Here is a 24,142-nt window from a genome sequence, read left to right on the forward strand (position 1 = left end):
CATATGGCAATATTTATCTTCAAAGTTCTCCTCTCTGGCTCCCAGGCTTCCTTGTGAAGGGCTGGTCCTGTGTGGCCTCACTGTGACATGACTCGTGTGATTCGGTAGCTTATGTGTCCGGCGGTTGGGGGGAATTTATAAACTGCATGCTATGTCCTAAACTGTTTTCTTTTTTAGTAAGAAGCCACGCTTCCTCCAGTGGTCATGCCTGGGATTAGAATTAGGTGGAGCACTAGAGATATTTCTATCCTCACTTCCTCTGCTCAGCAATGACATTAAACAAAACAAATTCTTGCAGTTAAACAGAGAGATGGCAACAGGGCCTGGACAGACAAGTGGGGTGGGAAATTAAGACATGATTAGTCTTTGTTTCGTGTAGGAGAGCTCACTAACAAATGCTCACATCTGACTACTCTGAGCCGCAAGCCTCCTCTAATTAGTCCTGGCTGTGCTCTGGAAAACAGAATAAAATATGGAGTCTCTTAAAAAAAAAAAAAAAGCCTCTTTGGCTAATTTTGGTCTGTCTCTGGACAGACATTAATAAATGGTCTCCGTTGTGACACTTTCTTTTAATGATGAAATGTCTACAGAGCTGCCAGACCTATTATAAAGAACAAAACAAAACTCTAAAAGCAATTTATATCCTCATTTTTTTCTTTTATTAAAAAGAAGTTCCTCATATGTTTTCTTGTCATTGCCATTGTCTCCCAATAATAATATTTCTGAAGGGTAAATGGAACTTTCAAAGTACCTGGGAGGAAATAAAAAACCCTGATAAATCTAGAATCTTGGATGGGGCTTGAAGTTTCGAATGTTGAGCAATGTGGGGGCTGGAGAGAGGGTTTGGCAGCTAAGAGCGAGTACTGCCCTTACAGAGGACCTGAGAAGAGTTCCCACACACGTGTCCACCTGTAACTTCGGTTCCAGGAAATCTGGCCCCCTCTTCTCGCCTTTGTGTGAACAAATGCACGCAGAGAGCTGGAGAGAAAGGCCTGGGGAGAAACAGGGCAATGATAACGAGTCAACATACTAGCTCCATCCAAGCAGGTTCCATTTAATATTATGGAAATCCCTTGCCGTTGCTAAACTTCATTCCCAAGGAAAATTTAAACAACCACCTATGACCCAACAGCAACATTAACAACAAAAGTTTTGATATTGGTCCAAATTTTGGCCTAAGACTCTATAGTCTTCACATGGGTCCCAACTAGTCACAGGCTCCACCCTGTCACCAAGGCTCCAAACAAGCCTTCCAGTCCTTACTCCAATCCATTTCTTTCTTAGGACACCAGGGTTTGTACACTAGCCAGCAAAGACCACTTCCTGCATGCTCAGTTCTCTTAACAGGACCCACCCTTCTTTTGCTGCTTTTTAGTTCTAATATTCATGGGACCTCAGCTGGAGACAAGCATGTGTCCCTAAAGGCTCATATGAGCCAATCCATCAGAGATTCCTATCGCCTTTGATTGTAAAGCCTTTGTCCCGAGGACAGGAGAGTGGTTGTGTTGTCTCCCAGTTTCTTCAATCTCTCATCTGACTGATTCCATCTTATCCCATGGCTCACAGCTTCACAAGTCAGGGCTCCCTCTGCTCATCTAAAAGTCTCCCGTCGCTCCAACAGCTCTGGGCTGCATGGTCTCTGATTACCTGGTCACCAGCACTGGTCCATTTTTAAGACCTCCATCAATATGCTGGATCATAGACCTTCCATTTCTCTACATTAAAGGTGGGCCCGACGAGTATGTGCGGTCACTTCCCCATCTCTGCCTGACTCCTCCCATAGGATCCAGGTCTGGGAGTCCCAGAAGGAGCTCTTGTATTACCGGTTTAATCTGGGTCTTCTTCCTCTAGTGAATCCCTAGCAATAAAAAAGAGCTGGTCCACACCTCCATTTCTCTGTGTCTTTTATTCCATTTTCTCTGCTAAGTTGGAGGCCAATACTGAACAAACCAGCTACATGGCCCTCTCTTGCTGCAATTACCCATTTTTACCTGTTCTCCCCAGGCTCTCCTATAGAGGTCTCCTTCCCCATGAGCTAACTCCTACAGAGACAGACCACGGCATCACAAGGACCTCTGCAAACACCACACTCATGCTGTTTTATTTCAGTTGTCCACCCCATTGTCCTCCCACACTCCCATACTTATCTTCTGCAGGCTACAGCAAGGGTTGCTAAAATCCTTCTCTGGGGGAGCCATAAAAATGTTTACTGCCCCCCCCCATTCTAAATTCTCAAAAACAAATCAATTCTATGACAGTTCACTCTGGGAAATCAGTGAATTTATTGGGCTTCCTTACAGAGCACGGGTAAGGGATAACTTAATGGAGTTGTGGATACTTTCCCCCATAAGAAAGTCTTTACCTAGCAGAGATGATGACTTTTTCTCATAGCTGCATAAATGGAGGCTCCCCTTTCTTCCCCTTCCCTGGTCTCTATACTCCAGCCTCTCTCAGAGGCCATAGCAGTCAACTGAGGTCTTTTGCCCTTCCTGCCACCATGAGGTCGACATGCTAGTTCACGCGAACAGTTTCCGAGCTCAGCTGGGACCACCTTTGGCAAGTGGACACAGCTGAACTCTGAAAGATGGTGGCCGTTTAACTCAAAGAACCATCCTTTTTCAACACTCATAAACCAAAGTTTGACACTCAGAATTTGAAGTTGGGCACATGGATCTTATCAATAACCCCACATGTGGTCTGAATCTTGAGGTGACACGGAGTAAGCTCATGGGAATTTAAGGGTGTAACCCAAAACATTGTCCAATGCCCTGAATCTCACCGCTCTGGTCCAAGCCACTGCTCTCCAAGCACTGTTGGAACCATTTCCATCTGCCCAGCTGAGCAGCTGAGTCACTCATGTGAACGCTGTCCACTGGCATAGAACTCCAACACGTAGATGGGAAATGTCTCCACGATCATGTCATCCGAGTCACGACAGGATGCGATGAAGTTCCCAACCTCTCGCCTTTAGTGTCTAGCGCAGGCCCTTTCAACCCTTAAGGCAGCCTCAGCCATTGTTCTGACATTCTTTTCTCTCTGTGCTGCAAGAGTTGCTTGAGAGAGATCTGGAATACTGTCAATAAACATCAGATGAAAGACATGCTGTTCCCTCCCAGTATATGCCTGCTAGATGTCTGTCTCTTAGAGAAGCCTTCTTACCTTTCTCTCTAAATCAATCAGGGAAGCTTGGCCATTATCCTAGTGTGTCATCATCCAGCTTAAGTGAATGATTTCATTGACTGGAATGCACCGAGTGAGTGTGTGCTAAGGCATAGCATGAGGTTGAATACAATTAAAGACTCAATAATAAAGGGCAAATACCGAAGGCTCAGGGAACGAGTCACTTACACAAATTCAAAAGAGCAATCCCCGACAATGTGTGATTTAATGACAAATACATAGAGGAGTTAAAGGAGGGTGTAAACAGAATAGGTCATAGAAAGTTTAATAGAAGCTGTGATGTTTAGAAGAAAATCCACGTGTGTTCCACCTTGGTAAAGGCAGGATTTCTCTTCTAGGTATTATGGATGGGACTATCAATGTAATCTTAAGAACTGTGAGATGTCTCGCATCACCTCACCACCAAGTTAGAAAACCAAAAATTATCCCATAGAGAACAACTGGGTAATGATGATAATCACCAGCATGACTTTCTCAGTTCAGCTTTAGAGAGAGAAGGCCAGACAGCCAAGCATGCATGTGGAGTGCATGCGCAAAGATGCATGGTGGAAGCGATGGACAGATAACAGCCAGGAGCTGTGTGTGGGGAAATCTAGAAGAGGCAGGCCTGGGGCCAGAAGTAACACAACGCGTAATTAGATCTAGTTTTGCTCCTGGGCTGATGTCTTGAATGTAAATAAAGTGCTCCCATCTTTAAAGTGGAGGGTTTACAAAAGTAGGTTGTTTGAAATTCTTCCAAATAAAGGGAGCAGATGGCTGCGTAGAACTAATTATCACAGGAGGCCTGCAAATCTCTTTGCAGACATCCTCAGGTCCTATAGGAGTGAATATAATAACAGGTGTGCAATCGGAGTTCCTTCTTTACCATGGTAGATTTTGCCTATGAAAGCTAACCAGAGTGCTAGGAATATATTGCTAGATGGTACATTTCAGAACAGCAATGTTTTCACAGTTCATCATAAAATCTGTTCCCAGAAGGCTTTTTTTCCCAGCATGGTTTCACGTGGGTAAAATCCCAGTCAGTGCCACTCACAGCCTCTGGTTTCCGCTGAGTGCCCAGTGGAGCAGATCGGCTTCGAGGGAGAAACTGCTGCCTACAAAACCTTTGTCACTCTGAGGGTGACTCTGGAGGTAGGGACAAGAAAGGGCACTAGTGAGGGCTGACGCCATAGGGCCTCATCTGTATCCACAAAGGGACAGCTCCAGCAGGCTCTGTGTCTCCCAGACTCCTTCTGTAATGGTTCTGAAAGGCCGCGGGCAACCCAGTGAGTCACGCAGAAATACATCCTTTGGAAACAAAGAAGGATGAAAGAACCCTACTTGACCTCCACAAGTTGTTCAGAAGTAAGCCGCTTCCTGCTTTTGCTTGTTTTCAAGTCTCCAGGCAGACAGGTACTGAGAGGAAACAGGGGGTGTCAGTCAAGGTCATCCATTATAAGGGCATTCCAGGATTCCAGGAGCTGAAAACGGGACTGTGGGCTGTGGGAGCCTGGCCAGTCTTGTTGAATTTGTTCTTTTTTTTTTTTTTTTTGGATTGGCCTCCAGCCCCAGAGAAGCAGCGGGGCAGAAACAATACTGATTCAGAAAGTCTAGGAGCCAGATGCCCTGCTGGAAAGAGAGGGAGAAAGGGGGTTCTGGCTGTATTGGGTGGTTGGCGGGACACGACTTCGGCCTTCTAGCTTCACTTGTACAGGAAAAAAAAAATAGCAGAATCTTCTCAAGTTTAATAAAAAAAGAAGGGGGAAATAAAATCAGAGTTTTAGCAGCTTTTGAAAAGGAGTGTTCCTTTTCTTGTGATTTCCAGGGTGTTCTGGTAGCCTCCAATTTAGCATGCCACAAGGTAAAACAGTCTTAAGAGATTTCTCCTTTCCTCTCTTGTGAGATGAGACCATTCTGATCCATGGGTTGGGCAAAGATCAGCGTTAAGGATTTTGATTCATGAGGTCTTTGAAGTTATTAATCAATATTAGGGATGATTTTGCTTTGACTTTGCTTTCAAAGGCATTTGCTTTTTAAAACGACAACAGCAACAATGTGAAGCCCTTTCCTCGGGCCCACAGTCGACTCCTCCAGGACTATTCTTAGGTTGATATATGAGGAATTCACTCACCACTCCCTGCAGGATTAAGGAGCACTGACCTTTGGAATGAACGCGCTCTTTATGTGCACGTCAGAGTATTTTTAAGAATGGGAAAACCCGGATACAGATAAACAACAACCAGTTCCAACGAGAGTTCATTTCAGACCTGAGATTTCAGAGTCTCTAAAACCACAGACACCCGAATGGCTCTCACCCCAGTCACATGCCTTCCGGTCTCCTCTGTAGCCTCTCCACCCTTTTAGCATGCGCTCACACTCATGAACACACACACACACAAATCTTTGGATCTTTTTGATACAGTCTAACTATGTAGTCAAGGATAGCCTTAAACTCACTGAAATCTTTTTTGGGGTGTGTGTGTGTGTGTGTGTGTGTGTGTGTGTGTGTGTGTGTTGAAGGTGAGAGTGAAGATAACACACAAACATGTCCCTTTGGAGGCTTGAATTTGTATACGGTTCCTCCGGAGCTGTTTACTTTTATTTTTGAGACAGGGTCTCTCACTAAGTCTAGAGTTCAAACTGACAGGCTGGTTAGCCAGTGAGCAGCCGGGATTCTCTTGTTTTTCCCTCCTGAGAGCTGGCATTACAAAGGTGTGCTACTATTAGAAGAGGATGTCCACAGTATTGAACAAAGAAACACACAAACAAAGCAAAAGGAACTTAGCAAGGCAATTCTTTCTGTAAAATGGGGGAGCCAGAACCCAAACCGAGCTAGCAACACCCTGGGGCCAAGACGACTCCCATCTTTGGTCTTCGACATAAGTGGCAACCACATCTCATTGCATTGGTGGGAAATCAACTCCACAATCCAATGTGATTTGCTAGTTAGAGGAAAGAAGAGTGTGTGCGCACACACGTGTGTGGGGTGTGTTGGAGGGGCGTTCAAGAAGCATGAGTCCTTGCCAGGCTAACTGCCTTTGATAAACAACAACTACAACAGGAAACCGGAAGTGTTTCTCACTCCACTATGCCTGACTTGGAGCTGGGGATGAATCCAGATCTTCACATTTTACCAGCTAGTTCCTTCTTAAGCCTGGATCCTCTTGCCTCGGCCTCCCGAGTGCTGGGATTACAGGCATGCACTAACATACCTGGCTAATGTCTAGTTTTGATAAGAACTCAACCCACAGGGAGGAGTCAAATTCTATGTTTTCTTCTGATGAAAGCCCCGTCTTCAGGAGGCTTTCCCACAAACCTTCTGCAAACGTGGCTGACTGGCAGCAAGCTCTCCTGTAAGCGCTCAAATCTGGCTATTTCTCCTAGCAAGTCTTGGCAGAATGGGAAAGTTTGGCAGATGCTGTCCCTTCTGATGCTGTTATTGTTGTCCAGTCTCTGGAAATGTGTCAGACGGCCATTGAGAAGAATCGAGATTCCTTACATGATATGGCTTATGCAATCTATAGTGGAGGGAAAGTAAGAACCCTGGAGAGTTTCGCTCACTGGCGCTGACCCGGAGCACTCTACAGAGGTATGCGCGTGTCTTCCCACGCCCTGAGTCCATCTAAGTACGGAGTGCGGGCTAACAGGTCTCCCACGTCACCCTACAAAAGGACATCTGCTGCCCCTACAGAGCTAATGGACTCTAAAGATAGCATGGACTCCAGCCCACGCTGGAAGGAGCTGGTTTTTCTCGCCGCCTCTATTCTAGTCATCTCGGCGTGGCTATGCTGCAGAAACGGCATCCTACCCATTAAAAAAAATCCTGGTCAATTAATAAAAATATCTGGTATTTCTTTCAAAATAACCTAGTGGAAAGAAAGGGACTGTAAGCAGAGATACAGGCCAGTCATAGCTGAGTGGAGCAGGGAGCGGTTTCTGTACCTTTCTTATTCCTTTGGTGTATGTTTGAAATTTGCCATAATAATAAATTTCAAAACGCTTCATGGAGCTATTCATTTATTTTGAGTCCCAATTCTAAGAGTGTTCTCTTTCAAAAAAAAAAAAAAGGAATATTTTCTTTCTTAAGATACTGCCTCTCTGTGTATTTACTTTAACAGACGAAGTAATGGATTTCATTATGGCATTTTTATGCATAAATGTCATTCATTATACTCCGTCCTAATCCATTCCCTCCCCAACTGCTTTCCTTTAGCTCCCCCATATGTAGTTTCTGCTTTCATGTCTCATGCATTCCACGACTCTCTCGTTTGAAAATACATTGTCTAAGGCAGGCATGGTGACCTACACCTGTAATTCTGCTGTCCTGGCCCTGAGGGGGTGGATGCGGAAAGCCTGAGTCTGAACTCTCAGAGCTATGCTGAGATACCCTGAGTACAACAGCAATAGACAAATGCGCAGTTTCCTAGTTAAATTCACAACCGAGCTTGGGGAACCTGAAGGAGAGCCTAAACAAGAAGAGACACAAGTGTTAGCTTTACCAGGTACAGAGAGATCTTAGAGAACTTCTCTTAGCATCCCTGGATTCAGCCATTTCATATGTAACCAGTGATAGTCATGCCCACCGTACCATACAGCTGTGGAAGCTACGGAATCCAAAATGGAGACCAAGGGCCCCATACAGTAGGTGCTCAGCAACAAACCTGAGGCTCATTTCTCACACACACACACACACACACACAAAAATCCATAGAATACACAAGGTGAGTTCCAGGACACCCAGGTTTACACAGAGAAATTCTGTCTCAAAAAGGAAAGCGAAACAAACAAAAAAGTTTAATTATATAAAACAATCATATCCTATATCTCCTCTCCTACCAAAAATAAAAAAGAAAATCAAAACTGAATAGATATTTGCTTAGATATGTATTTGTCCTACATCTATTGAGCACCATTTGTATGCATTTAATGGTACTGGTTGCAATACAGACTAATAGAAGATCATTGTTCTAGGGTTCTGTAATCTAGTGGTAGGCATATGAATTTGTGTCCCCTTGGGGAAGAGCTAAAATAGGGATAAGTGTGTAGAAGCCCTGGTGTTCTGGGAGGAAACTGTGAGTTCGGCTGGGAAGGGGTCAGTGAGTGGCTAATCAAACACTTAACTAGGGCATCCCACTGGCACGTAAGCCCTTCTCCATAGCCTCGCTGGGCTCTCAACCAGTCTTCTGCCTCCTTTGGCCATATCCTAGGTAACCGATGGGAAGCCACTGAAACATATCATCCACAGTGGAAGAAAACCAGAATAGCTTCTGGCTTGCCCATTCGTTTCAAGACAGTTCATCTGCACTGCTAATAAACAGAGAGAAAAGCTGTGGTGAGACACAGGGCAGCCTGGAAAGTTCAGCTGAGGGGCCCCGGGAGGCAGCGGGGTAGGGGAGCCCTGGCAAGCCTCCCTGGACATCAGGAGACTGTCTCTTGCAGTTTCTGCCTTCAGTCAGGGGACAAAGAAGGCTTGGAAACTGACGGAGAGAGCTAGCTGGCAGGAAGGCAAGGGTGCGGAGAAAGGCAAGACTCCAAGTCACTGGTCCCTCCTATTTTCTATTGGCACTATAAATACCATTCTAAAATGTTACGGTAACTTAAGGAGTCTCTTTTAGGAAGCATTTGGTAGTGAGTCACCAGATAGCTATGTGTGCACCCCGCGGTGACTCCAGAGCTCTGCCCCAGGCTCTCAGGACAGTTTGTTTTAGAAGGCCCCCCACCCCCACCCCTCCTGTGACAAGGAAGAGTGTTTACCTTTGGCATACAAGGTCACCTTTGCTGTCCTGGCTGCAGAACTTGCTCTTCCTTCCTCCTCGCTCTGGGAACTTCTAGGAGAGGAAGAGACAGGTCATAAACCTGGATGACCTTGAGTGGAATCCACGTTTAGGAAGAGAAGGCTGAAACTAAAAGCAGTGACTGGACAGTTTCCGGAGCAAGACTGCTCTGGGTAGTCTTGTGTGTCACCTTGGCACAAGCTAGAGTCATCAGAGAGGAAGGAGCCTCAGTTGAGGAAAGGCTTCCTTAAGATCCAGCTGTAGGGCATTTTCTCCATCAGTGATCAATGGGGGAGGGGCCAGGCCACCGTGGGCGGTGCTATCCCTGGGCTGGTGGTTTTGGGTTCTATAAGAAAACAGGCTAAACAAGCAAGGGGAAGTAAGTTAGTAAGAAGCACCCCTTTATGGCCTCTGCATCAGCTCCTGCCTCCAGTTCCTGCCCTGTTTGAATTCCTGTCCTGGCTTCCTTCAGTGATGAACAACAGTGTTGAAGTTCAAGCCAAATAAACCCAGTCCTCCCCAACTTGTTTTTAGGTCATGGGATTTTGTCACATCAATAGAAACCCTAATGAAGACAAAGATCTCTTTTGGGTCACAAAAAGGAAACTGGGTCCTGACCTCAGTGCAAGGAAGCTAGGGACCATTCGTTCCCAAATATGCTCGGTGCGCTTTCATCTGGTGTCGCTCTTACAGCTGTGGCCAAGCCACCATGCTGGCCACATGCCCACGTCAGTTCTGCACACTTCCCCCTGGGAGCCCTCCCGTTAATAAAGTTCTCCAGTCAGTAGCTACCACCAAGGCTCTGTACTGCAGACACACGTTAGCACCCAAATGACAGAGGAAGGACCTTTGAATTATATTTAATCCTGCCAAGCCTTGTGCATTGCTCACTGGTCTTAGGTTGCTACCTTTTAAATAAGATGAGCTATTGTCTACCAGCGACCCATCTACTGCATGGACATTACACAGAAACGGTAATTTATAAGCATGGCTGCTCCATGTCCTCACAGATATGGGGGAGGCCTGTCACATTCGGCACATTGTCGTGCTGACCTAAACAGTGCATAAAGGCACAGATCCAAGGGACCATTGCCTGCCTCTTTGTGTGTGCTTAGCTTCTCCTAAGACCTATGTGACTTAAGCCAATTGACTCGTGATTTTTCTTTGTTTGGCTTGAGACAGAGTCTCTCTATGTACACACGACTAGCCTGGAACATTCTATGTAATTCAAACTTACCTTGAATCTACAAGGCTCTTAGTTTGCTTCTCAGTTGTTGTGATAGATACCATGACCCAGAACAACTTGGGGAGGAAAAGTCCCTTTCTGCATTCCCCTCTGGGTCACAGTTCATCCCTGAGAAAAGTCAGGGCAGGGAGCCCCAGAAGAGGCCGCTGACTTGCCTGATTTGCTTCCTTTGGTTTGCTCAACCTGTTTCTTATACAACCCGGGATGGTCTGCCCAGCGGAGGCACCACACATGGTGGGCTTGGCCGTGCACATCAATCACTAATACAGAAAATGCTCCGCAGACTTGCTTGTGGACCAATATAATGGAAGCAATTATTTAGTTGTGGTTCCCTCGGCTCAGATGACCTTAGATTGTCTCAGGTTGTCAAAAATTATAACAAGCGTAGTCAGTTCAGAATGTTTTCCTTCCTCACCAATATTTCGATGTAACTGTTTCTCCGTGTGAGGGGTAGCAATGCAGTGCTAGCTCAGCCATTAGCTCCCAGCCACACGTGGTGGCAGGCATAAGCCCGCGTGAGTTGTGACGTGTAGAGCACACACCAGATCTTAAAGGCAGGACTCTGAAAAGCAAACAGACGATTTCTCAATAATCAAGATTTGCATATAGCCTGTTTTAAAGCAATAATTATTTTTGGTGTGCCATATCTAAAATTATTTTTTCTGTGCTTTTTAATAAGGACGCTGGACTGTTTGAAATAGACATGCGGCAGACTTCCTGTAGGATTTGAGGGCTGAATCTGTAGAGCTCATGTGTCTGTTGAAGCAACTCAGCCAAAGTCAGGATATAGGTAGCCTCTTCTGGTTTGGGGGCTAGAACCTCTCTGGCTACATCCCTAGGAAAGAGGAATCAAGGTCTTTCCGAGTAGGCTACTGTTTACTGAGACTCTTTCCCATGGTATCCAGGAACTGTGCTAGCTATTCTATAGACACCTGGATGTAGTCCAGACTATGGCTTTTTGGGTGGAGGAATCAAACCCAACCTTGCCCTTCTACATACAGAGGTTGTCTCACATCTCATATCCCAAGAATCGCTAACTTCATATCGGTGTTTGTGGGCATGAAAGTGAATGAGTGTACAAGTGTGTACCCTATGTAGGAGCACACACATGTAGAGGCCAGGGGTCAATGTTGGCTCTCTTCCCCAATCAATCACTCTCTACATTATTATTGTTGTTGTTTGGATATTTTTGGGTTTTTATTTGATTTTCTTTGCTTTTTTTTTTTTTTTTTTGAGACAAGCTCTCTCTCTGAACTTTAGTGGTATTGATTCGGGTATGAGCAAGCAAGCCTTGGGGATCCTCCTGTCTAGAATGACAGGTACACAATGCTTCACTTAGATTTCTTTTCTTCACATGAGTTCTGGGGATCTGAACTCAGGTCCTTACCCTTGCACACTGAGTGTTTTCCAGAGTGAGCCGTCTCTTCAGTTTGGAATTGTTCGTTTTCATAATTGTGGTACTCCCTGAAAGATGAGTCTGGGAAAGAATAGGTATAGTAAAATTGTGGGACAGGAAGTATAAAAGGGATTATGAATAGGTTAACACTAAAGCCTAACTTTTGTAGGAATATCTAGTTTGGAAATCATAATTATTCATAGGAGGGGCCGAGCTATGTACTGCAGTCCTCGACAATGGTTTTATCTTCCTTTCATTGGCTTTACTTTTCGCACCTTCCCTCCCCTCAGGGAGGGCAATTGGCAGTGAAACAGAGTGACAGACCGGCCCTGATGACAGTGGAGGAGGAAGAAGAGGATTCTTCTCGCCCAAGGAGACTCCGAATGCACTTACGAGAGACTTTAAAACTCAACCCCAAAGAAGCCAAGATCATCTACGGGCCACATCCCCCTAGTCTCATTAAAGAAAGTCTTCTACTGTGTCAGTAAAAAAATATTCTATTTAGTAGTTGACTATAAGAGGAATGATGGTATGGTCTTTTGTAAATGAGAACACAGAGACACAGATGCTCTCCTCATAGACATTCCTCATCTCTTGCTCATGCTGTCCACACAAAATATTATTTGCTTTTAAATTTGAATATTATCTTTAAACAATAACAAACTTAAGCTCCCATCTCCGCCTTCCAAGATCTAAGATTCCAGGTTTGTACCAGCTTTCCTGGCCATGATGTACGTTTTTTTAACTGATTCTTTCTTCAGAAAGGGTCCCTGTGCTCTGCAGGTGCAGCTTCAATGGGCCGTGACCACACTGCCCCACTGCTATCAATCACAAGGCAACCCACAGCACCTGACAAACCACCACCTCCCACCCAGACTCGTGGGCTGGGGGTTAGGCAAAGGGAACAGTGAAGACAGTGGAGGGTCCCAGCGAGACAAATCACTGTGAACCTCTAACCATGCCTCCGGTGGATTCCTTTCTCTGGTAAAGTTTTCCTTTGTGGGTTTCTTTGAGCACTTGACCCATAGCCCATGGAATGTGTCAGCTTTAATTGCCTGTGTGGATTGGCACAAGTCATGCCTCAAAATTGGAACGCTGTCACATATAATGTAGTTTTTCAGAGGGATAGATGTGGAAAATGTTTTACCCGTGCATTCCTTAGAAGCAATTGTGCTCTGCCATGGGAAGGACTGAGGACCTGGACACAACCTAATGAGTACATTCCCGAGGTACCCAGGTTTTATTGGCTTTCAGGATGCTGCTGCCTTGCCCCCTCCCCCCAACCCCACGGACATCATACAGTGGTAATTGCCTGCTGGAGTATTCTGACACTGTGGTAGCCTGGGCACCTTTCCACGAGAAGGGGGTGACTGAAAGCTGAGGGCGAATGAGGGGTTTGAGGGCCTGGGATCCCTTCGTGTGAGACTCTTAATTGAAGAACAAGTCATGCAAGTACTGCCTGAGGACCAGATAATAGCTGCTAAGACAGTCTCCTTGTGACAGGGTGCAGAATATATGAAATCTGTCTTTAGTGGGTGATTCACTACTAAGAATAATGCCATGAGGTTGGCATCTGAGAAAAAGAAAAGACACTGGCATTGGTCGCGCACCTTTTCTGTGCCAGACATTGTGAACTTAATCTTGGCTTCTAGCAGTCAAGCCCTCATTGTGTGTTCATCTAAGGTTTGTTTGCTGGGGGGATCGATTGTGGTCCTCTTAAGCAATACAGGACTCTTCAGACAGATCAGTTCTTTGCTCCCTTTCTCTACCGCTGTCCTCATCAGACAGCTAGACACCAGCTAGACACCGGGAGAAGAACATGTTTGAAACAAACAGCAAGGTAGAGCAAAGATCATTTCATATGTCATAAATTCAGATAACTTTCTTCATTCTACAGAAACAATCCTCATCCAAGGTATACAGTCAAACATCAACATGCCGTTACAAAAAATTCAAAACATTATTCAGGGACCTGAAGCTAATACAAGATCCTGTTCAGTTTTGGAGGTAAAATTAGCCAAGTGTAAGTGGTCTCAACCATGAGATTGAGTTAACTTATCACAAGACCAGAACTTTCCATCAGCAGGGAGGGGCAATTAATAACTGTCTCCAGGGAAGGATGGTCTCTCTTCAAGAGAAGCCAGCATGAAAATTCCCATAGGAAGCGAAGGCCCACAGGAAACGTCTAGTTGAGATGATAAATCACAGATGGCCCTGCTTGTCAAACTTCCATTCCCGTCTCTTGCAGGCGCCATCATGTGAAGAAACTGCTTTCAACCTAGGGTACATCTTTTTGGGAAAATAACGGTCTGTGAGCTTCTAAATATCTTGTGATTGATAGTTGACATTTTCCCAAGAGATCGGGCCAGGCTCCTGCCATGCAATGGGATGGAGGCAAAGGATGTCCTTCTTAGATAGGAAAATTGCACTTGGAGAGCTAGGCAGACATACAAGAATCTCCTACTTGAAACTCGAAGCCAGGGAGCCAGACCAACCATCCATCCCAAAGAACACTTATAAGTAAAGATGGATGAACTAAAGGCTATCCCGTGTGACTCACTGGGCCACACGACAGCTTCCATGCCAAGATAGTGTGTATATTTTGTTGGCTATATTTTCAAATTATGTTTTGTTTCGGGGGGGATTACAAGGGCAGAGGGTGGACATGGAGATGATCGGGATCGGGATGCATGATGTGAAATCCACAAAGAATCAATAAAAAGTTAAAAAAAAATAAGCAAACAAAAAAGAACATAAAGCCAAGATGACTGGAGTTCTTGAACAAACAAACATAAGCCTGCTACCATAAGGTATTATGGGTATACATCATGAGGCATTTATGGGTATCTGTCTTCAATTTGAGAGCTTTGAGAGTCTTTCAAAGACTAGTAGCTGTGGAAACCACCTCTCATTGAAATGGTCCCATTTTGTGAATATGTTTTGTGGCGCGGGACTGCATTGGATTTGACATATATATTATATATACGTATAATTTGGGAAGGATTTGACATATATATGTATATATACATATAATTTGGGAAAACAAAGAATTTTCAATAAAGATATGTAAATGTATACATATCTTTATTGAAAATTCTTTCTGTTTTATTATCTCAACAGGACTTGGTTAGACCCAAGAAGCTGTCATTCCAAAGATATCCCCAGGACTACCAATTACCTTGAGTTTGGGCCTGGAAACATTACCATATAGCAGACAGGGAGGGTTTTGCCCCTTTCCATAGCTGTAGATGTTTTTGGTAGATTGGTTAATGGTGTGGTCTAATTGACTTTGATCTTTACTTATTGAAAGTAGAATGGATTATAATTATTTCTTATGCTGCACCCTTTAGGACATTAAACATATACACATATATGTGTGTGTTGATATGCATACACATATGGACACATATAGTAGATTAATATATACTTATAATCATGCAATACATACATATATACATAAGTGTGTGTATGTATCTTCATACTTTCTATAGTAATGAAGATATCTTCACTGCTTCAAATATTTATAGTAGGCTGTTAGATCTACAAGAAGAAAGTAAATTCCAAAGGTTGCTGGGCCTCCTGAAGGCTCCTCAAAGCTTCCCAATCAGCTTCTTTCTCTGCATCCTCTCTGTAGGAATCTGAATGTAACCCAAGGTTCCTTGAAATACCAGACCATGAGCAAGGGGAAGACACACACATGGAAGTGGGAAACTTGATCCAGCACTGCCATTTGGTTGAAAGTTCTGTTCAGCTTTCTGTGCTGTTTAATTTTGTTTCAAATGAAGAAATACTTGTTCCACCCATGCTTGAGATGGAGCCAGGCTGCATGACTTCACACTGCCTTTAGGACAGCCTTGGATTGCACAACTGCTTGGCTTGTTTGCTCCCAACATCCTGATTTGGAGGAGCTGCTTTATGATTCCAAATGGAGCACTGGGCCTATAGAGAGGGTCCCTGTCACCACGGCTGGCTGGATTGGGGATCTTAGGCAAGAGGCACACATCTATGTTCTTCAGTTGAGCTGGAATCTGCAGCAGAGACAATCCTTCTCTGAGGGAGAAAGCCTGGAACATCATATCGGGCCTTTTTCTTTACCACTGGCTTTTTCTTTGTGTAATTATGTCTGCTCTCTTCGGGTGGACCACTTCTCTACTTGTGATCACACAACACAGAGTGTCCCTTGGTACATTCTGTTCCTTTTATTAGGTCTCTACCCAGTTACAGGAACACACTCAACTCTTCTCCAAACAGCCATTACTTGCTGAAATAAAAAGAAAAAAAAAAAAAGCATTTCGGGGAAATAAAGGCTCACTCAGGGAGAAGCCTAAAATCTTTTAAAAATAAGTTCACTGGGGCTGGAGAGATGGCTCAGAGGTTAAGAGCATTGCCTGCTCTTCCAAAGGTCCTGAGTTCAATTCCCAGCAACCACATGGTGGCTCACAACCATCTGTAATGAGGTCTGGTGCCCTCTTCTGGCCTGCAGACATACACAGACAGAATATTGTATACATAATAAATAAATAAATATTTAAAAAAAAATAAGTTCACTGGAAAACCTTTTCTTCGCAGTCTCATATAAAGTTAGATAAGTAAGAGGTAGGGGATAAATAGACAGACAGTTAGATATAACAGATAAATTTGATGGATGAGAAAGAGATGGTAGATGGATGATAGATAAATAATGATGATATATAAATGACAGAAGATATGATAATATATAGGACATGATGGTAATTATATGATAGAGTTAAGTGATAGATGTTTACACAAATGATTGACAATAACTGTGCATAGATGGTAGATGACAGATACATAACAGGTGATAGATAAATAGCTACCATGATATAATATTTATATTAATTACTCCAATTTCATAGTATCTAGTAAATACAACTTCAAAGGAGATGTTTCCTCCATTGCCCTTGACCTGGAATGTTAGTAAACTCAGGGTCTTATTTTCCTTCATCACAGGATGAGACTGTAGAAACAAGGGAAGCAATAGAGAACAGAGAGGGCGGTTTTGGAGATAAGGAAAGAAAATATGAAGTCGGAATTTTGCTAGAAGTCCAGTCACAATCTTTGATAGATACAAAGGAACTAGTTGCTAACCATGAGTTTTCCAGGACAGTCTTGCAGGCTACGTGTCCTGGCTTTTCGTGTCTGTGTGCACCTTGTAATTTCTAGCTTTAATTTGCGAGTGTGATATGTTAGTTTTAGGTTAAGTACCCCGGGGACAGGAAACCTGACTCTGCCCTTTGACAGCCCAATAGATACAGCCATGTTGCTTATCTTCTTTCATGGGAAACTGACGTTGTCTCATGACCAGTGACTTAAGCAAGCACAGTAAGTATTCGAGTTTTTGTTTTTCCCTTGAGGAAGGTAGGAACCATTGCCACTGGAACATTAATGCAGCCTTTATGGGTACAAGAATTTGGCTCAATAGCTCAGTGTGCCCAGAAAAAGGCTGAGCTGCCCATTCCATTGCTAGTAGACAACTACCAATTACAAGGGACTTGGACACTGAGGCTTAGGAAAGGCCCATATTTTCCTTCTGACGTTTGTCACTGAGGACTTGCTGTTAGGTCGACCCCTAAAGTTTGACTGACCAAAGCTGCCCCTCCCACAGGGTAGGTCCTAACACTGTTCAATCACACATCAATTACAAAAACAAAGGCTGATAATACAGTTAATGGGAATAGCTTAGCCTTTGCTTCCAGACTGAGCTGCTTTCAAATTCTACAGCAGTGCTGGGGGAGTGAGTGGTACACACCTGTAAGCCCAACGCGGGGGGGGGGGGGGGGGGGGGCTGAGCCAGCCTGGGACCCATTTCACAAACCAGAGACAATGGAGAAGAGAAAAACAAAAACCTACACCAGAATTGTCTTATAGAATAGACCTCAACTCAAAATGCGTACATACATGTATGTATTTTAGTAATTATATAAAATAATTTTAAAGAAAACCAGGTGAAATTAATTTTAACCGATGCCTTATTTAAATTTATGCATATCCAAGAATGTTTAGATATGCAGAAAGGATAAAAATGATTATATTGAGACATTTTAAATTTTGCACATGTTCCTACCTAAGTCTTTGAAATTCTAGCGGGTATCTTATACCTTAGCCCGTCTCAAGTCAGATTGGCTATTTTTAATTTTCAGGGACCCACACGTGACTCATGTATTGGTGATAGATAGAGTTCTAGACCCCCCACTTGCCAACTATATGGCTGTGGAGGAAGTGATCAACCCACTGTGAGTTCCCACTTGCTCTCCCATGACACGGTGCTAGATATAATATCGTTAGGGGCTAGAGAGCATGCTCAGTGCTTAGAACAGCATACTACCCTCGTAGAGGACCCGGATTCCCTTGGGACTACAGTTCCAGGAGGCCCAACACCCTCTTTGGGCTTCTGCACACATTTTACTCACATGTGCTCACACACACACACACACACACACACACACACACACACACCACGTAATTAAAAATCAAATAAATCTTAAAAAAAATACATCTATGAAGGTTAAGTGTGAGAGCAAATCAGCTGAGTGCAGGCAGGGTCTGACGACACACTGCCCTTACTATTGCCATGTGGTGACGTTCGTTCAACTAGCACTTTCCAATAATTCTGGGCCTGTCGTGCCACCAAAAGGTTAGTCTACAGAACTAAGAAATACCCTCAGGGATGACTGATGGCTAGATCCATTTGAGAGATACGGGTCTGGAGAGTTTTACACATTAACCATCACGATGGAGATGTGTGGTCCCAAGCTACAGTCTGGAAATGAAGAGGAGTTCATGACTGCAAGGCCTGCCATGCCCTCAGTGCAGAACAGGCATAAGACTACCAAAATGGATGCTTAGTGATGAGCCGGAACAGAGCTCAGGATTTCCCCTCCTGGCTGTTCCCAGCAAGGAGGCAGACGTGTAAATCAGGTATTCTCTTCACCAGAAGGTAAAGAAACAGCTGGAGGCTGGCTCAGCCATACTATATTTAGTTAGTGTACAGGATGCCCTGCATTCGGTCCCAGCACTACCACTAGAAAGAAGAAATGAAGGAACCGGGCGGTGGTACACACCTTTAATCCCAGCACTTAAGAGGGTTTCTGTGAGTTCAAGGGCAGCCTGCCTGCAGAGCTAGTTCCAGAACAATTAGGGTTGTTACACAGAGAAACCCTGTCTCATAAAAATAAAAAAAAAAAAGAAGGAAAATAAAGGAGGAAGGAAAGATCCAGTTAGTAATGGGAGTGAACGGGGAATTTCTAATGCTTTGGGGGCTGCTAGGTGGATTTTTGTCTTTGCCTGGCCTGTATACTACACTTTCATTCTCGCCCACCAATTAGTTGTGCTATGAACTGGGATGGGCGACAGATCTTGGCTAGCTCACTCTACACAGAACCCAGGACTCAGGTCAGAGAGGAATGGGTCCTCCACTTAAGATCAAACACGATGTGATGGCAGAAGCAAGTGACAAGATGGCAGAGAAGGAACCTATTCTCTAGTCTGCTCCATGCTCAAACTGAGGGCTTGCTTCTGACACGTGGACCACACAGCAGGCACCAGCTAAGTTCTTGCCTTGGACAAACTGAGAAGAACAGACCGAGTCTCCTTAGTTCTATTTATTAAGAGGCTGGCAACTCACTTGAGAAGTGGGGTCCCATAGGTAAAAACTGAGGAGATCTGAGGGAACAGCAGTGTGTGTGTGTGTGTCTACAGCGCTATGGGTAAAACTGGGACAGGCGTAACTGCTCCCAAGCAACGACCCCAAAGTGCACATGGCTTTTGTTATATCTGGCCGGCTCAGTAACTATCCAAGTTATGGGGCGACAGGGGATCCTGTCTAGACCAGTTCTTTTGGCCTTGGGATTGGCAGAACATAGAACCAGAAAGCCTAATCATGGCCCAAATATCTCTGCATATTTTTTTTTCTGGTAGACAGTCAAGCTGGGTGGAAACTAAATCCCAAACAATCACCAAAGAGTAATAAATGAGAAAATAAAAAGACAGTAAAGCCTTTCTCCGGCCCTTGATAGCTATGCTGGCTCTGAAGCTGTGGTGTGGTATTTCCGAAGAGAGCAGCTGAGGGATAAGAGCGCAGAAGACAGCTTGAAGCACAGCTTTTCCCGTGGACCAGTCATCTCGTGATGTCACATGCGCTTTCTGGTCTCAAACACGATTCTTTGACAGGAAGAACACAGCAACATACAACTGAAATAATTTATTTACCACTAGGAGCACCACAAAAACCAGACATACATTGTGTTAAAATACAGCATAGTTGGTCATCAAAACACAGAACAGCTATTCTTATAGTCCATTCTTTAAAAACCATGCCAGCCGTAAAATTGTACTGTTGCTTAACACTTACAACCTGCTGCCCCTCCCATATGCTAATGCACCCCCTCCTACCACCCTTCCCATGGCAATATTCACTAATGAGAAATAAAGACCTGTAGACTCCACAGACTTTTAAAAAAAATGAGAGAAAAAGATTCAAGAAATCTTAAAAAAAGAAAAAAGCAGTCAGTGCATTCAAGGAGAGACAAACTCATACAGAATAAAAACATCATTTTATCTGAGAGGAAAATATTTGCAGAACTAGGGGACTTATATAGAAACAACAGAAAAGTGGAGGGGGAAGAAAAAGGAGCACACACAGGCAGAACTGGGCTTGTGCTGCACCCGACATATCGGCCGTTCACCAGCGTTTGCTCTGTCTGTCTTCCGGCTTGCGAATCCCGTTCTTCATCTTAATGAATAGAGAGGAAAGTTCTCCCCAAAAGTATGTCATATCAAAGAAATTCTCTTTGTATTCACACCTCACCATGTTGCCCTTCGGGTCAGACCATAAATAATCCGTGGTTTTGTGGACTAGTTTGTATTTTGAAGTTAAGTACGTAACTAGGATGCCCTGCAAAGCCCAGTGTCAGGCCCTGGCTCTGCAAGAGAGGACAGCCTAGCTCCTCAAGCCACAGCCAACCTCAGCTCCAGATCATTCTCACTCAGGTGAAAGGAGGAAGATTTTTGGCAAGGGGGAATTTAGTTTGTGCTCTTTCAAGTAATTTCTTTCCAAAGCTGAACGTCGGGGAAGTTAATGAAATGATGAATGTGACCTGGGCCTTTCCCCTTTGGAAAACTCAACATGGGCATCTCTCAATTCTCACCCTGAAACCGAAGGCTGACTAAAGAAAGGGGTGCCCTTGCTTTTCAGCTGTCCACTTTTTAACAGTAATAAGATTCCACAAATATATGAATTAAAGGAAGCTACAGAATTTTTTTCCTAGCCCAGTCACCGAGATTCGGAGTTCAGATTCTTAAACACTCTCTAAAACAACATCTGTGTTCACACACCTCTGTCTTCCCAGGAGAAACTTCATCATCTGGTCTACTTAGTACTGACCCAGAAAAGATGGAGGGAAAATATAGAACTTAAACATATCTTTTTGGTTCTCTTTGTTTGTTTTTGTTTTATGTCTTTTGGAAAAGAAAAGGAAAGGGGGAAAAATGGACCCAGGTATCTTATGCCATTAAATGGACAATACATAAAAGCCAAGCAGAGAAGATAATATTTAAAACAATGAATTTGTACTGCGAGCCAAAATCTAGGGGTTTTATTCGAAAGTACTGGCCAGCTAAAGGAAACAAACATACAATCTGAATGATCATTAAAAAAAAAGTTCAAATTTAAGTTCAATCTAAATCACAATCATTATTACAGAATATCAAAAATATGGTAAGGATCTACATTATTACATATAAAGTAGTTAATGTTTTGATTTAATAGTTTGTAAAACAGATCTGCAGATGTGTTTTCAATTATGCTGGCTTCTAGACCCATCTATTTTAATAGTATCAGTGTGATTACATATACCAAGACAAAGGAAAAAACCTGTATCGGAGCTCTACAGCCACTTCACGGTCCAAAGTCTGACAATACACGTCAATACAGGTCAACATTTCACTGGCTTGCTTAAACTGGCAAAGAATCATTTACAATGAAAAGAGATTTAAGAAAAAAATCTTCCAGATTCCCACTGACTCCAAAGTCTTTTTGTTAACAGGCCTTCTCAGTGTATGGCCACCCGTGAAGCTTCCATAGCAGTTGGCACACAGCACGTGTTCTGGGGGCGTCTATACTTTTGCAGACTTGCTCGGTCATAGAAGGACTCACGGGGGTCCCATCCCGGCCTGACCTCCTGTGTTTCCAGCTGGTTTGAGTTCAGATTCTCGAAGCCGTCCATGAGTCTGTGGCGAAGCATTTGGTCTCCACTTTATACACCTGTTTTGTTTTCCAAGGGCAATTAATGAAAGGTTCATTATATAGTAACACAATAAATAAGCCACTGTTAGCTCAGAGGAAGGGACAGGGAAGTGCCCAATGCAGAGCGATACAGAGGAACCAGGAGAAGCTCGGGGAGAAATGTGGGGTGGAAACAATACGTACAACTCCACTAAACGGATTTTCCTGTTTTGTTTTGTTTTTCTTTCACATAATTAATACTAACAAATTCTTCCAGTGTTTATTTTTTTCTTTAAAAAAAAGATGTTTTCTTTTTGTGTCTCTCACGAAGTAGGTGAAATGCAGACTGAAGCCTTCCATGGTTTTTTGTTGTTGCTGTAATCTCAGATGCCAGTTTTAACAAACAGAACACAAGCTTGCAAAATGTTTGAACTAGTACCGCTTTTTCTCCAACTTTTATTTTTAAACAGTGATGAATCCAAACTCCCTCGTGTCACAGACATCATCATCGTCATTGTGGTTGTCATGTGTCATTGTCACCGTGATTTTCGTGTCGTGGCTTTTCTGAGGATCTTAGCTGCACTTACAAGACTTGACAATCATGTTGGAAAGTTGTTCGATCTTGGGTGTGTTGCCAATATAGTAGAGGATGGTCAGTGGCTCCAGATCTTGGGACACACAGCAAGGGGAAGCAGAAGCTTCAGGATTTATGGTATTGTACAAACTGAGGACCTGAGTGACACGAGACAGGAGGGACACATACAAAGGCAAGTGATGAGTTTCATTTGTTTTTACATTTTGTACTTGTGTGTGTGTGTGTGTATGCGTGTGTGTGTGCGCGCGCGCGCGCGCGCGCAGCTGCAAGCAAGGGCCAGGGATTGATGCTGGATGCCCTCCTCAGTCTCTCTCCACTCATTATCTATCTATCTATCTATCTATCTATCTATCTATCTATCTATCTATCTATCTATCTATCTTAGTCCGGGTCTCTCATTGAACCTACAGATTGTTGATTTGGCTTGGTTGCAGACTGTAGGTTGGCTTGGTCAGCAAGCTCCAGGCATCCTCCTGTCTCTGTCCCTCTCAGCTCTGAGGTTATGAGTCTATCACCACATCCAGCTTTTATGTGGTCAATGGGGATATGAACTCAGGTCTCCATACTTACAGCATCTTACGCACTGAGTCATCTCCCCAGCTCAGGGCCACTGATTAGGCCATCTTAATTATTGTTTTTCTTATTCTAAATTATGGTCAGATTGGCTTGTGTTCTTAGCAACGATAAATTTAGACTTTTCCCACAAGTTGCCTTGTGTTCTTTTTGCACATATTAAACAAATGATTCCTTAAAAAGCCAGATCACACCAAATTGTTCAGTTAGATTGTCTTAAAATTTTCCCCCATAAATTTACTGGCTTTTGCTAAACAAAGACCCCAGGCAGCCTTCTATTTGGTCTTATTTCTATATAAATTTGGAACCATGAATACCCATTTCACATTCCCACACATTTTAAGAGCTCCGTGGCCTTGGGGACTCTGGTCTCTTTGTTTGCCCTGTACCTCTAGGAAGCCTTGTCTGGACAGTGTGTGACTCATGTGCCAGGGGACAGAATGACAATAGAGGAATACAATATTCCATTGACATTCTTGTAAGAACTGTAATCTACCCTCAGGTATAAAAAGGATGCCCGCCTGCAGCAGGATATCTTCCTGTTAAATGTTTTCGGGCCGATTAAATGTCACTTTCATTTTTACAAAATCCCTTTGGATTCTGTGTTTTGTTTCACTCGGATACAAAATCCTCCTTGGTAGCCCACACTATATAACAGACCAGGCTGGCCTTGAACTCACCATAAGGCTGAGGTTGGTCTTAAACTCACAATCCTCCTGCTTCACTTGAGTTCTGGAATCACAGGCGTATACTACCCCACCCACCTAGCTAATCTCTGGTTCCAATCTTTCCCTTTATTCTATTTTGCTTAAAGCAACACTACTAACTGACCCCAGTTAACATTCCTCATGTTGGATGGGGACGAGTAAGTTCAAGAACTAAATACCAAGTCCCACAATAGGAGAGAAAGTGTTGCACAGAGTTCTGCAGTTTTATCCCAGCCTCCATCACAGGAGTGTGTGATTCTTACTGATGGAAGCGTGTAGGTCACCCGGCGATGACAGAGACATTTCCAAGGATGCCATTAATGTGTTAGTCAAACAAGTGACCTTTTCCTCGAGATTCCCTGGGATGTTTTCAGCTGAGGACAAGAGACCTGTTGAGCGCAGCAACACTGGCTACTTTATTAGGCTACCCCTGGCTTCTTGGGGAACTG

General features: G+C 43.8%; 1 protein-coding gene and 1 long non-coding RNA gene across 4 annotated transcripts in view; both read right to left on the minus strand.

Moving 5' to 3' along the window:
* Positions 1 to 636: 636 nt before the first annotated feature.
* Positions 637 to 9,198, minus strand: LOC126505369 (uncharacterized). The gene is made up of 4 exons (XR_007592881.1): positions 9,124 to 9,198; positions 8,914 to 8,987; positions 2,780 to 3,073; positions 637 to 1,858 (listed from the first exon to the last, which is right to left on the minus strand). It is a non-coding gene; the product is annotated as an uncharacterized lncRNA (long non-coding RNA).
* Positions 9,199 to 19,781: 10,583 nt separating this feature from the next.
* Positions 19,782 to 24,142, minus strand: part of Tgfb2 (transforming growth factor beta 2) — an 82,100-nt gene continuing 77,739 nt past the window's right edge. For 2 of the 3 annotated variants that reach the window (XM_050148220.1, XM_050148219.1), the window contains one exon: positions 19,782 to 22,550. In XM_050148220.1, coding sequence (XP_050004177.1) covers positions 22,392 to 22,550 — 159 coding nt within the window. In that variant the 3' untranslated portion in view covers positions 19,782 to 22,391. The remainder of the gene's footprint in view (positions 22,551 to 24,142) is intronic. The other variant, XM_050148221.1, reaches the window with a different exon arrangement.

Source organism: Alexandromys fortis, unplaced genomic scaffold (genome assembly GCF_014885135.2).
Source record: "Alexandromys fortis isolate MF-2015 unplaced genomic scaffold, M_Fortis_MF-2015_v1.1 scaffold_62, whole genome shotgun sequence".
Lineage (NCBI taxonomy): Eukaryota > Metazoa > Chordata > Mammalia > Rodentia > Cricetidae > Alexandromys > Alexandromys fortis.